A 13,420-nucleotide genomic window follows, 5' to 3' on the forward strand; every position below is an offset into this window, starting at 1 on the left:
TAAAGAGTCAAGAAAACTGTAATTTCTACTGTGTTTGGGAGGCCAACAAGGGCACATCTTATTCGTGTTTTATGTGACTCTTTGAGAGGCGAGAGTTGTGTTCTTTACATGAGTCATTTCATATTTCTAGGCCTATAATGGTCATCACCAAGCCTTGGAGGTACTCCTCCAGTCTCTGGTAGATCTGGATATCAAGGATGAGAAGGGACGCACTGCTTTGGACCTGGCTGCATTTAAAGGGCATGCAGAGTGCGTGGAAGCTCTCATCAGCCAGGGTGCTTCTGTCACTGTAAAAGACAACGTCACTAAAAGGACCCCACTGCATGCTTCAGGTGAGTGTGTGCTTATGTTACGCTTGTGGTATGAATCCTGTAACACATATGTGGTTAACTTTACCCACCTACTATTTCCTATGCATATTTCTTCTAAGAAGAATGAGATTTTGACGTATATTGAGGACTGCTTCTTGTTTGCCAAGGCCCAGCAGTTAACTCTTCACCTGTCTTTTCCATGGTTTTTCTCCTCTGTCCCCATGGATCAGTCCTCCTTCACAGAATACCATATTTCTCCATTCCTCTACTGCTCAGCCCTTACCTGCTTACCTCTGCTTTTCCATCTCTCTCTATTACCACCTACTCTTTACGATGTATGATGTTTCCTCTACAACACCTTCACTTAATGGTTCTTGAGCCAAAAAAACCAGGGGAAGAGATGATGATTGCTTCACTGCTTCTCCTAAGGAAGAAAGGTTGCAAATACAGTTAGGCTTCTGGTGGCAATTAAATTGTCCTGTTTTCAAAACCTTCAGCCTTTCGCAGTGGCAGCTCTGCAGAAATTCACCCTCTTTTAGATGTTGTTCTCCTAAACCAGCTTATGAATTTGCTGTTGCTAGGAGTTGCTCCATTCACCATGTGTTGAGTACTACACATTGCATAATTAACTGGACACTGGAAATGTAGAATTTGCCATTTATTTAGAGGTTATTATTTAATATGTACCTGTTGGTTAAATACATGGCAGCACCAAAGGGAATATTGCTCCTCTGACTGTTTGTTGAGGAACTCAGTACAACATAGTAGTGACCTCTAGTGGGAAGTAGAATTAATAATTTATTGGACATTTTTTTAGTTAACAATGTTAATTGTCTTTCTGTATGTTTTTTTCATCTTGCTTAGAATAAAATGCATGCACATCCTGTAATACCATCTTTTTCTGTGATCACGTTTGTGCAACCTGGAAGCATAAAGTCAGATTGATCTATATCAATTTTGCCTGCAGTATTGAAGAGATTTCTGCAATAAGTCTTCACAGCATACTAAAAAATGTCTTCTGCCACCTTAGACTTTGCATAAAACCGAATGCATTGCTACCCACAATAAAGTAATCATATAGAGATGTTGTGCCACAGTGCACAAATCAGAAGTTTGAGACCAGAATTCAGTGTGGGGGGAGTTCAGTTGTTTTCAATAAAACCACAAAATACTAACTCCAGATGATCCCGCCCTATTAAAACTGTTGGTTTAATTAATTTAAGTCAAGAACAGTGCTGCCACAGAAGTGCAGCTGTGTTGGTCAAGAGCTTTTCTATAGCCACTTCAAACCTAGCTGAGGTCTCATGAACAAGCTGTGACTTTGTCTGGCATGTCATCACTGCTAGCAACGATTTTGCATTTATTTAAAATTTTGGTTATAGTTGCATAGATTTCTTGTCACAGCTGAACTGTGAATATTCTGCATTACTGAAAAAGCTAAACGCTCACAAAGCCATATTCTTGTTAGCAACTCCCACTCAAAATATGGATTTGTTGACTAGGTTTGTTAAATAGAGTTGAGTAGGTTTGTTGAATAGAAGGTGTTATTTTAAGTAGGCACGTTTCTTACCTTCATACAAATTCTGATTGTATTTTTATTTCTATTTTAGTTCCTTTTTTAATTGCCCTCATCACTGTAATGTGAGTGCCTTCCACGTAGAACCAGTAGGAAGATCAATTGTAGACTTCTCTAGTCTGTGACGTTGTTGTTGTTTCACAAAATAAAAAAAATATATATTTCAGGGATTCGAGCAGAATTTTCTTTAAATCTTCAGTAAAACAAATAAGCTAAATTTATATTAAAAAAAAAAAGAGAAAAGGCAAGAAGCAGGAAAACCCTACCCATAGGAATAATAGAGTGAAGAAATGGAGAACATGTACCCTAAGCAGAAAGGAAAATATTGCACAGGAAAATTGAGTATTTGAAGTCTTAGAAAATAAGGTTTATCACTGTCATGAATTTGGAGGCTTTTGAATGCAAACTAAGTGCATTTTGGGTAAATATCCAATCAAATACTGTTTATGACCTTGCACTCAACAGCTATGCAGAATTCTATGGCAATCCTGAAGGAGTAAAGCTTCCATCTCCAACTATTACAAAAAGCTACTTGAAGTCTGATGATTTTTGTTATGCTGTTTCGTAACATTTCGTTTAGGGGTGTTTTAGCGAAGAATGATGCCACCTATTGGAAACCCTGCATGGTTCCAATGCACTATTCAACATTTTTTATTTGCAATGCAAGCATAAGAGGAAAATTGGCATATTTTGAGAAATCTGACAGAATTATTGCTGAATTAATCCTTTGAGTGACGGGATGCATTTGCATGCATAAAAATGAAAACTTGCATGCATTTACTGTGCAGTGGAACAAACAAGAAGGCATATGTGCCCATCCCCTTAAACGTGTGTGTCTTCATTCCTTCTGATTGCACAAGCAGAATTGCTGAACAGAGCAGTTAAGGAGACTTGAACTGGTGGATTGGATTACAGGATTCTGCAGAGCTCTGTTCAGTAAAGGGATTTGTAACTTTAGTAGAGAAATAATTCACCTAATGAAGTATTTTTTTTTTTGTCTGTTCCCCTCAGGGAACAGGCTTTCTTTGACCTCATAACATGGAGAATTTCCTTAGCCTAAATTATATGTTCCCTATATAATTTTATTACCGCCAATCTTTCCTCTGTCTGGCTTGGGGAATCCATTGGAAGTGTTTCCCTAGGGTAGCATTGTAGCTCTGTTGGCAAAGCTCACATTCCCTGCAGGGTCTGTAATGTTTAGCAATCACTGGGTCAGCTCTGAATACTTTCTGCGAGTATCTATTCTAAAACTGACTTACCAGAATCCTTTTCAGACATCATTGTGAACAAGTTGGGATTTCTCTTCCTTCTGCTGGCAGAAATAACTGTTTTGTTGGTTTTTTTTCCCCACAAGTCATTGACTCATCAGCCCTGTAGAAGTGTTTACATGTTATGTATATGTCATTACTTAGTGGTAAATAACTAAAAGCATCTTTTATTTTTTCTGGGGAAAGCAACTGAGATTATTCTTGGATGAGTGATTTAAATGTGATGATGTGCACCCATTTCTCTGCCAGGATGATGTGACACAGGTGGTGCCCAAGGTTTCTGCCTCAGTCCACAGGGTGTGGGCAGTGTGAATGCATGACTTGCTGTAATAAGAACACAATCTCTATCTACTGAGTATAGGGATTATTGTTTTTTATTTTTTTATTTATTTATTTTAAGTAAGAAATTTCTGTTCCTCCCGTGAGTGAAGCCTTTAAGCCAGCTGACACACAGATTGGTTTCCAGCATCTGGCCCTGCAAAATAGAGTACTTTGGAGCTGTTTTCCAACAGCAGTGGGTTACATTTTAAAGAGGAAACCCTGTTTTTGAGAAGTACCCATGGTTTCTAACCTTAAACTAGAAAAACTGGAATAACCCCAAGAGAATTTTTGTCTCTGTTTGGGCCTCTGCATAGCCATGTAAGGAGCTAAGATGATGGTGTGCTGTCACCTCCGCACTGACTGAATTGAAGAATGTCTCATCACGGCTCTCTTAACTAAGGAAGATCCCAGTCAAGGCTTTGAGGGGGAAAAATAAGCAGATTGAGACAAAACAGTCTTTCGGTTAAAGAATGTCAGCAGTAGTGGTGACTTTGTATACTTCAACCTGGACTCAATCACCTTGAGTGTGCCCAACTGCCAAAGTTCAGCTCTCACCAGCAAACAAGGCTGGTGTGAAGCTGTCAGGATTGACTTGGAGACTAGAGAGATCTTGGCCAATGCCCAGGGGACTGGGAGGACATGACTGATGGGCTTGAGTAGGAACAAGCATTTCCTGAGAAGTTTGAGTCTGAGAGAACAAGTGGAGATGCAGTACCTGCTGGCTGCATCATAGAGGCATTGCTGTAAGGCTGCGCTGATGCTCTCCTCACGGCTTCCCGACTGCCTGCTGTGGGGCTCAGCACAGCTGAGTCAGCCTGGAGGTCGCTGGAGTGCAAAATGTCAAAGTAACGTGGTGCTTCCTGGAATACAAAATGTGTAATATTGGTCTTTCTTTGCAGATGTTTCTTTTTTCATAACAGCACTGAAGAATTTGCTTGTACAGCCTATGTAATATTAACGAGCTTTGCTGCTGTACTGCTTAATGTGTTCCAACACTGATCATAGAAAACCTTGTCTGCCTGCTTGCTCTGAGGGATTTTGAAATGCTGACCCATTTAGCAAAGATCTTTTCAGTAGTGAAAATCACAATTTCTGTTTTACTCATTTGGCATTTTTGAATGAAAGAAAAATAATCCTTGTTTTACTGAAGTCAGGGAAAAAAGAGCTCATATTTCATTGCCAGAAGTAAATTGAAAATTTTAGGAATACTAATTTATTATATCGCAAAGTATTTTAATTGTTTATCAATAAATTTCTTATCCATGAAAATTCTAATGGAAAAGTATCTGAAATTAAGCCTATTTTAACTTAACACACTTTTTTTCTTCATAGTCATTAATGGTCATACACCCTGTTTACGGTTGTTGCTAGAAGTTGCAGACAACCCTGATGTGACAGACGCCAAAGGACAGTAAGTTTTCTTTGTGATGGTTTTCTTTCAGTTCTGTGATTCAAATAGCATCTCAGATTTCATGCAGAAAAAGCATTTATTTGAAATACAGTACTTCCTGTACTTCTCCTTTTAGAATTTGGCAGAAACTACAAAGTATACATTCTAAGCCATGTGGAAAAGATTATTCATTAACTGTAGCCTCTGCTTCATACTTTAAACAATTCTTCATAGATGCTTAGAGCCAGATTCAATGTAAACTAACAAGCTTCTGAGATGTTTCTATAGACTTTTACTTTCTAAAATGCTGATATTTTAGGATTTACTTGGTATACTAAGCTGGCAAAGTGAGACTGAATTTGAGGTGAGCCCTAAATCTGAAATGTTCCTACAAGTTTTGTCTCATTAAATGGCAGCTATAGAGGCAATATAAAGTATGCTTTAGAAGTTGAAAGCATGAATGCTTTAAAAAACTTATTTGGGGTTACCTGGAATATATCTGACTATATGTATAACTTTGAATGGTATTAGTCTTACCTAAGAATAGAAGAATAGATCGCTTTAAGGAAGAAAAAAAAAAAAACAAAGGAAGATATGTTAGTCCAAATGTTGGCTTTAATAGAGTTTCCTCATGTTCCTTACTCCATTTTAAACAATTGTGCAGCATTTTCAAAACAAATGCTTTGAGTTGTTGTCATCTAGATAACTATCGGGCATTCATTCACAACAGTTGGGTACTGTAAAGCTCACGTGTTGCTGGAGGTGACGATAATTGTAGGTTGTTAAGAGAACAGATTGTCCCGAATGATGTTGCTCTGTAAACTGCTTGCAAATGAATCATACTAGTTGGCTGATAACATTTTAAGAATAATTTCATACAAAATATTTTCACCTGAGTATTATATAGAAGAGTACAGTGAAAGGAATAAATTTCTGAGTAGGAATGGAGAGAAATGCAGGGCTTCCTGACTTCTCTAGTCCAGTAAGTTAGCAGTGCCAAGTAGCATGTCATTTTATAGCTGTGACTGTTCTGTTTGTTTTTCTTCTAGAACCCCCCTAATGCTTGCAGTGGCATATGGGCACATTGATGCTGTTTCCTTATTACTTGAAAAAGAAGCATCTGTAGATGCAGCTGATCTCGTGGGATGCACAGCTTTACATCGAGGGGTGACTTAGTTTTAATAATTCTAATTATTTGTTTTACTGTGAATACAATTCATTTATAAATACAGGGATATTGAATATGTAGGGGATATAGTTAGTGATTGAAAACATGACTAAAAACAGTCAATGAGGTAAAAATCAGGACAAATCTGCTCTGCTTTTGACTTTATTTCACATTCACTTTAATTAGATAAAGTATTGATTAGATTGATTTTTTCTCTTGCTCTAGACACTCTACTATAGCAATCATTATTGTTATAAGCGCTTTAAGAATTTTGAAAATAATTTATTTAAAAGAACTGCCCAGCAGTTGCTATCCTTTTTCTTGGGGAGGATGTTGTAAATAAGTAAGCCTTAAGTATTGATATGGAGGCAGTGAAATTCAAGGCAGATCTAACCTTTTTTAGGAGACACCTTCTTACCCAATGTGCAGTTGATGCAAGAGATCATGTTTATCATGTTTATTCAGAACTCTGTAATAACTGTAGTGAGCAATTCAGCTTAGAGTCCAACACCTGTCTGTAACAAAGCTATGATAAAACATTTTTGTTCTGTGTTAACAGCAGTGTATGAACATGACCAAGATACTAAAGCTAATCTATGTATGACATGGAGGTCACTGATAATATCTGGCCAGCTGTTAAAACACCTTTTCATGTTTCTGATAATATTGTTCCTTTTTTTCCCTCAACTCTCCTCTCACATTTGTACATGGTTTTGAGTAGCAAGACTCAGGTTTTCTGGACCTCAACCTTTGCTTATCTGTTTCATTAATCTTAAACTCCTCCTTGGTTTTGAGCCTTTAGTGGGGTTTCTTCCACAAACTATTAATCAATGCCTTTGAAAGGTAATAGCAAATATATTTCAGTGTAGTGGTTATCATAGGATACCCATGGGATCAAAGGAGCTTTCATCTCTGTCATCTGAATCCTATTCAGGCTGTTTCATGTTCACAGGCATCAATCATAGCACATGTTTCCTGGGCGTGAGTCTATGTTTATGTCAACCTCTTTACTCATTTCTTTGTTATCAGATTATGACTGGGCATGAAGAGTGTGTTCAGATGCTGTTAGAGAAAGACGTATCTATTTTATGTAAAGATGCCAGAGGCAGAACACCTCTGCACTTTGCAGCAGCTCGGGGTCATGCCACTTGGCTGAGTGAATTACTGCAGGTAGCACTTTCAGAAGAAGACTGCAGTTTAAAAGATAATCAAGGTTATACACCGCTGCACTGGGCTTGTTACAATGGTAAGTTTGTCCCTGTGGATTTTTACCAAGTTCAAATGTGGCTTCAGTTTTAGGAAAGCATGATAACAAAGTTTAACCCTTTGAGAAACTTAAAATGAAGAGTCAAATTATTTCCCCTCTTACTTACTATCTGTAGTTTGCATTTTCTGTGTTTACACTTCAGTTCAAAATCCAGGGAAATTCCAGCAATAGCTCTCAACGGCTTTGCAACTTATAGAGAAATATCTCAGTCATTGTGTTCATTTGCTCCCATCACAGAAGGCCAGGGTGAAATTCTGGATTTCGTGAAGTGAATGATGAAATTCTCATTGATTAGTATGGGGCCAGAAATGCTTCTTTGAGGTGTCACCTTCTTATTTATTAAAGCAAGAAGTGACATGATTAGATGGATAGCCTGAACTGATTATGTTTCTTGCTTAATAAAAGGATAAAACCTCCTAGTACCATCGTTTAAGACCATCTTTTGGAGATATGTGAGGCCATGTATGTAATATCATTTAAAAAGGAGACTATTTTTCCTTTCCTTTTATTTTTGAGAGGGGTTAATATCAGCCTGGATCTACTATGTTGCTGATATATATATATATATATATAGTATATGTATATATATATATATGTATATATATAAGTAAAACAATTTTTGTTTCTAATTTTATCACATAAAAGCTTATGTACACAATGTGTTCAATCTTAAATCTAAAGTGTTAAATTATAATCCTTATAAACCTAGTATGCAATGAGTGAATTACTGGCTTTGTGTAACACTGCAAACCATCTGATTTCTTATAGGTCATGAAAACTGCACAGAGGTACTATTGGAACAAAAATTTTTCCGCAAATTCTATGGTAATAGCTTCTCTCCATTGCACTGTGCCGTGTAAGTAGAAATTTCCAGTAACAAATGCAGATATGTTGCTTTATGATATATCTGGAAAGTAGCAGCATGTGAAGAAAACTATTTTTATTTGAGATTATTTGCACAAGCAAATAATTTTAAAGCTGGTCATAAAATTGTGCTTATCTTTCTGTTGAAAAAAAAGAGGCACAATAAAGAGTATTTTTGCATAAATATAATACATTTATGCTATTTGTTGAAATACTGATTTGTAATTAAATAGGTGCATTTCTGCTTCCTCCTAGTTTCTTCTCCCTTGCTTACCTGTATAGACCTACGTGTTTTCTTCACACGGTGTAATTTCATAGCTGTTCCATTCTTTGGCCATGACCTAGGCTATAGTGCCTTGGTCCATTTAGGTTTGACCTTTTGAGGTTCTTTTGAAACCCATTGGCTGAAAATTAATAAACTTCACAGAATCACAGAATCACAGAATCGTCTAGGTTGGAAGAGACCTCCAAGATCATCTAGTCCAACCTCTGCCCTAATACTAACAAGTCCTCCACTAAACCATATCACTAAGGGCTACATCTAAACGTCTTTTAAAGACCTCCAGGGATGGTGACTCAACCACCTCCCTGGGCAGCCCATTCCAATGCCTAACAACCCTTTCAGTAAAGAAGTTCTTCCTAATATCCAACCTAAACCTCCCCTGGCACAACTTTAGCCCATTCCCCCTCGTCCTGTCACCAGGCACGTGGGAGAATAGACCAACCCCCACCTCTCTACAGCCTCCTTTAAGGTACCTATAGAGAGCGATAAGGTCTCCCCTGAGCCTCCTCTTCTCCAGGCTGAACAACCCCAGCTCCCTCAGCCGCTCCTCGTAAGACTTGTTCTCCAGACCCCTCACCAGCTTCGTTGCCCTTCTCTGGACTCTCTCGAGCACCTCCATGTCCTTCTTGTAGCGAAGCGAACTTGTCACAGTCAAGATGATTCTTTTTTTTTTTTTTTTTTTTTTAGCAACTGGAATAAAGCAGTAATGGAAAAGGGACTTTGAAAAAACAATCTATACCATGCTAGAACAGTGCTCTGTGTGGGCCGTATTTTTTCCAAGATATTCTCAGCTGAGTATTTTCCAGACTGATTTCCCTGCATGGTCTTTCTTTCTTCTAACATAACTTCTATCTGGAAGCTTTGGTACTAGCCAAAGGGATTGATTGGCCATAGAGGCAGACTCTGTATCCAAAGTTCTCTTATTCCTTATGAACAACAAAACGTTGGTGGCTATTATGAGCTTCTAATCTTCTTCCATGCACGTATCTTAGACACATTCTTTATTCAAATAAAGTAGTGCATTTTCATACAGGAAGGATTTTAATACGGCAAAGTCATAACATTTCATTACATAATTGCTAATGTATTTTTACAAAAAATGCAAGATTACTTTGGTATGTACGACCTAACATGCTTATCAGGACATATAAACCATCAGAAGAGTAAGGAATTAAGCTCTGTAAAAACAAATGCAGACCTTCCTAATTCTTACCAATAATTAGAATGGCAGAATTATGAATTCTGTCTTCTATTGGAAGAATTAATGTATTCCAGAATTAATGATAGGAGTTGCTATTCTGTAGGCTTTCTTTCTACACTTGACATCATTGGAAAGTAGAAAAGTAAGTTATATATCAAACCTTGTAATTATCAAAAACAATATATTAGAGAAATAAGCATATTTATAAAGAATTTTTTTTACTCTGCTTAAAATAAACCAAATATTGGTCGTCTTTTAAACTGGTATGTAATTCTTAAACTCACCTAAAAACATGTGCATGTTAAAAATGCATGCAACTTTAAAATAAAAGAACTGTTGCTAAGACAGCATGGTCTTCTAGCTATATTAGAGATATAATATATGGCTAATACTGTTACTTAAAAATGTTCATAATGGAATAAGACAAATTACCAATAACCAGGAAGAGTACCTCCATGAAGGAAAAGTATTAGAAGCGTGAGTTGGAAGATGTGAGTTTTGATACCTTAAACATTAGAATAAAGCTTTCTCTGTGTAAGTGTATATGACCAAGTACTCTCCAGTGTTTGACACGTAGATTAAAGGATTTTAAGGTATTAAAGTTTTAATCCTAGGTTGCTAGTGTACTTTCAGTTAACCTTCTGCATAGTGAATTGCAGGATCAGCTTTGCTTTAGGTGCTGAAATCCATAGTAGCAGATGCAATCTTTTTACATTGTTTAAAAATGTCTTGTCTTTTGGCAGAATCAATGATCATGAAAACTGTGCATCACTGCTCATTGGAGCCATCGATGCCAACATTGTCAATTGCAAAGATGACAAAGGAAGGTAATAGCTTCTTAAATTGCCTTTCATCATTGTGAATCCATCTCATATTTTTCGTAATTCTGTCTGAACCTCTGTAACTAATCTTTATCATATATAGCTGAGCCAAGACTTGTCATGCTGACTCTGTCAGATAGCAGCTTACACTGCAACAAACTTAAGTGGTGGCTGACTTTGAAGTAAGAATACTATGAAGTATTCAATTTGGCTGTCAAAAAAGAATATAGTGTTTTGTTTGTTTAAAAAGCGTACCACTCCAGGCTGTTTCTCTGAATCTGTTTTCTTTCTGTTAAACATATAAACACATTTATTTGATAAATGGTGTGATACTGTGTACAAATAGGAAAGTATTTCATTAAAAGTTATGTTAGCATTCTCAGAACAAATGATTGAAAACTTCTGTACAGCAAAATAATTCATACCGGTACAGCAAGAGATATTCATTCAGTCAAATCTTCAGTCACATTGATAATCTCACTGCATGTATATACATACTTAAGATTGCTACAATTCTAAAAAATTAATACTCATTGTTTCTCTTAATTAAAACAAATACAAAACCTTCAGTAATGGTGATTCCTTACTCCTGTAAGGGTGAGAGCACCTCATCCTTACTGATAAGCAAAAACTGAAGTAACACGATTGTGTGGGTTACATACCAACTGTCCTTCATCTCAATTAGTTGTACTTCAGACCCAAAAGGCCACAGGGAGACAGGACGACTTCTAGTGTCTCAGTCTTGTGGAAACTGATAACTTTCAAAGTGGACAGAATTCTTTCTGTCTTTCATAGTAACGCAGTTGTCATAGCCAGTTGATGTAGTGTCTTTGACTATAGCTTGAAATACTTCAGTGTATTTAAGTACTGAATCTGTCCTTTTCTCGTAGTTTTCCCATTTCAAGTTTGCCTAAGAAAAATAAAAATCACATGCAGAAGGATTGTACTGCTTTCCATTTTACAGAGTATATTCCATTAAAATAAATATGCTGCTAGTACAAGATTCTACACAATACCATATCCACCCTCTGATTCCCTTTTTTAAAAGTTTATATTGCACCAGGACAGAGACTGTAAATATTGTTTGATTATTTTTGGATGTTGCTACTGCGGCTTTCCTCTTGTGATAACTTTTGAGGTTCGTAGGAAAAAATAGCCAAACCATCTTGTGCTTTCAGGTTCTTGAGAAGGCAAGTAAATAGGAATATTGTAATTATTCAGCAACAGCTGTGGTCATGTTAATTTTCCCCACAGAACGCCCCTTCACGCAGCAGCCTTTGCGGATCACGTGGAATGCCTCCAGCTCCTCCTGAGTCACAGCGCCCAAGTGAATGCTGCAGATCATGCAGGGAAAACGCCTCTCATGATGGCAGCTCAAAACGGTCACATAGGTGCTGTAGGTGAGTAAATCCTTGCCACTTTTGAGTGCAACTGCAGTTGCTGATCCCAAATAAGTGATCGTGTTTTCCTGGGAAAACTAAGGAAGACAAATAAATTTTGTGCATGCCTGTAAGAAGCTACCTTTACATCTTTTTTTTTTTTCTTCTCAGTCATCGTTTCTCAGCAGTCTTTGTGACTCCTTGCAATAGCAAACTTGAGTCTTATTTCCTCCAAAGTGCATTGTAAAGAGCATGAGGGGAATAGTATTTCTTTTCTCTATTACTTTCTTGTTTTTATGGGGCAGTAAAACTGCATGTGTAAAAAAGTTTTAAGTGTAACCTCTTTTTCTGTTACATTATAGGAAATACTACTCTTGAAATGGCAGCTATCCACAGCTGTTTTGTTCCAGGCTAGACTACATGATATAGACATACAGATTACAGATATATTGACTTAACAAAACTCCCTTTTCTTTAGTTTTAACAGCACAGACTGCACCCTGAATTCATTATATCCATTTAGTCCACTCAGAGCAGGATTCAGAGTTGTTCTCAGGAAGTGATTTAGGCAGAATTTGCAAATCTGCAAATGGGGAAGTTGATACATAGATTAATCTATGTTCAACAGTTTGAGGCAAAATGAATGAGGTATTAGCTCTCCATTTGGCTGCTGATTAACTACACAAGATCAGTCTGTTCTCATTATTTTCACTTCATGTTTGTAAAGTTTACGTTGCATCAAGGCTTAATTGGTTAGCATGTATGCACACACATATTGAAATAGGTTTTTTTTCCCTCTGTTTTTACATATTTGTCTGCCCATCGGATTTGTTCATTGATTTCTACTAAACTTCAGACTTCTTGGTGAACATTGCTAAGGCAGACCTGACATTAAAAGATAAGGACTTGAATACATCTTTGCACTTGGCTAGCAGTAAAGTAAGTTGAAGATAACTGTGTGCTTCTATAATCTCTACTGTCTGTGTGTATGTTTGTGTTTGTTAAAGCTCCAACAAATATTTCTGCAATAGAGATGTGATGGTCAGACGTGTAGTGAGAACACTGTACCAAGCTTTTTTTCAAGTCTATTTCAGGGTTTAGTAAATTGAGAAATAAGGATGACAGCTGAAATAATATTTATTCTCCAAATTCTGTGGAAGGAACCCAAAATTTTATCTTGCACTCTATAGCAGTAAAAGCAGGGGTATTGATTAGATTGGTGGTGGTGGGTTTCCCAACTTTTTTTCCCATTAATTCCAATTGTTGTTGCCTGTTTTTGAAAAATTAAAATTAAAAAAAAAAAGTCCATGGGATTCCCTCTCCTGGGACTTTTCTTTTACTCCTGTTTATTAATTTTTATTAGTTTATTATTAGTTTATTAATAATACAGAAGGCATTTAAAGACCTAGGAAATACAGTATTAGTTTTTGAGATTAAGCCCTCTCATTCTCTGTTATTGTGTAGTCCTTGTAAATCATCAGTTGAATGCGCTCTCAAAAGAAATGTCAGTCTTCCCTGAAAGCTGAGAAGGTGAATTCATATATGAGTGGAGGGTTGAAACACAGGTGAAT

At 36.9% G+C, this 13,420-nt stretch overlaps 1 protein-coding gene across 21 annotated transcripts in view; it reads left to right on the forward strand.

Annotated features, from left to right (window-relative positions):
* ANKRD44 (ankyrin repeat domain 44) overlaps positions 1-13,420 on the forward strand; it is a 154,007-nt gene that overhangs the window by 132,175 nt on the left and 8,412 nt on the right. For all 21 annotated transcript variants that reach the window (XR_013953649.1, XR_013953650.1, XM_080599910.1 and 18 more), the window contains 8 exons: positions 131-332; positions 4,809-4,887; positions 5,916-6,033; positions 7,064-7,280; positions 8,070-8,157; positions 10,393-10,476; positions 11,725-11,870; positions 12,706-12,788. Coding sequence is in view for 19 of the 21 variants with exons in the window: in XM_080599910.1 (XP_080456036.1) it covers positions 131-332; positions 4,809-4,887; positions 5,916-6,033; positions 7,064-7,280; positions 8,070-8,157; positions 10,393-10,476; positions 11,725-11,870; positions 12,706-12,788 (1,017 nt within the window). In the remaining 2 variants the exon portion in view is untranslated. The remainder of the gene's footprint in view (positions 1-130; positions 333-4,808; positions 4,888-5,915; positions 6,034-7,063; positions 7,281-8,069; positions 8,158-10,392; positions 10,477-11,724; positions 11,871-12,705; positions 12,789-13,420) is intronic.

Source organism: Anser brachyrhynchus (assembly GCF_964034855.1).
Source record: "Anser brachyrhynchus genome assembly, chromosome: 7".
Lineage (NCBI taxonomy): Eukaryota > Metazoa > Chordata > Aves > Anseriformes > Anatidae > Anser > Anser brachyrhynchus.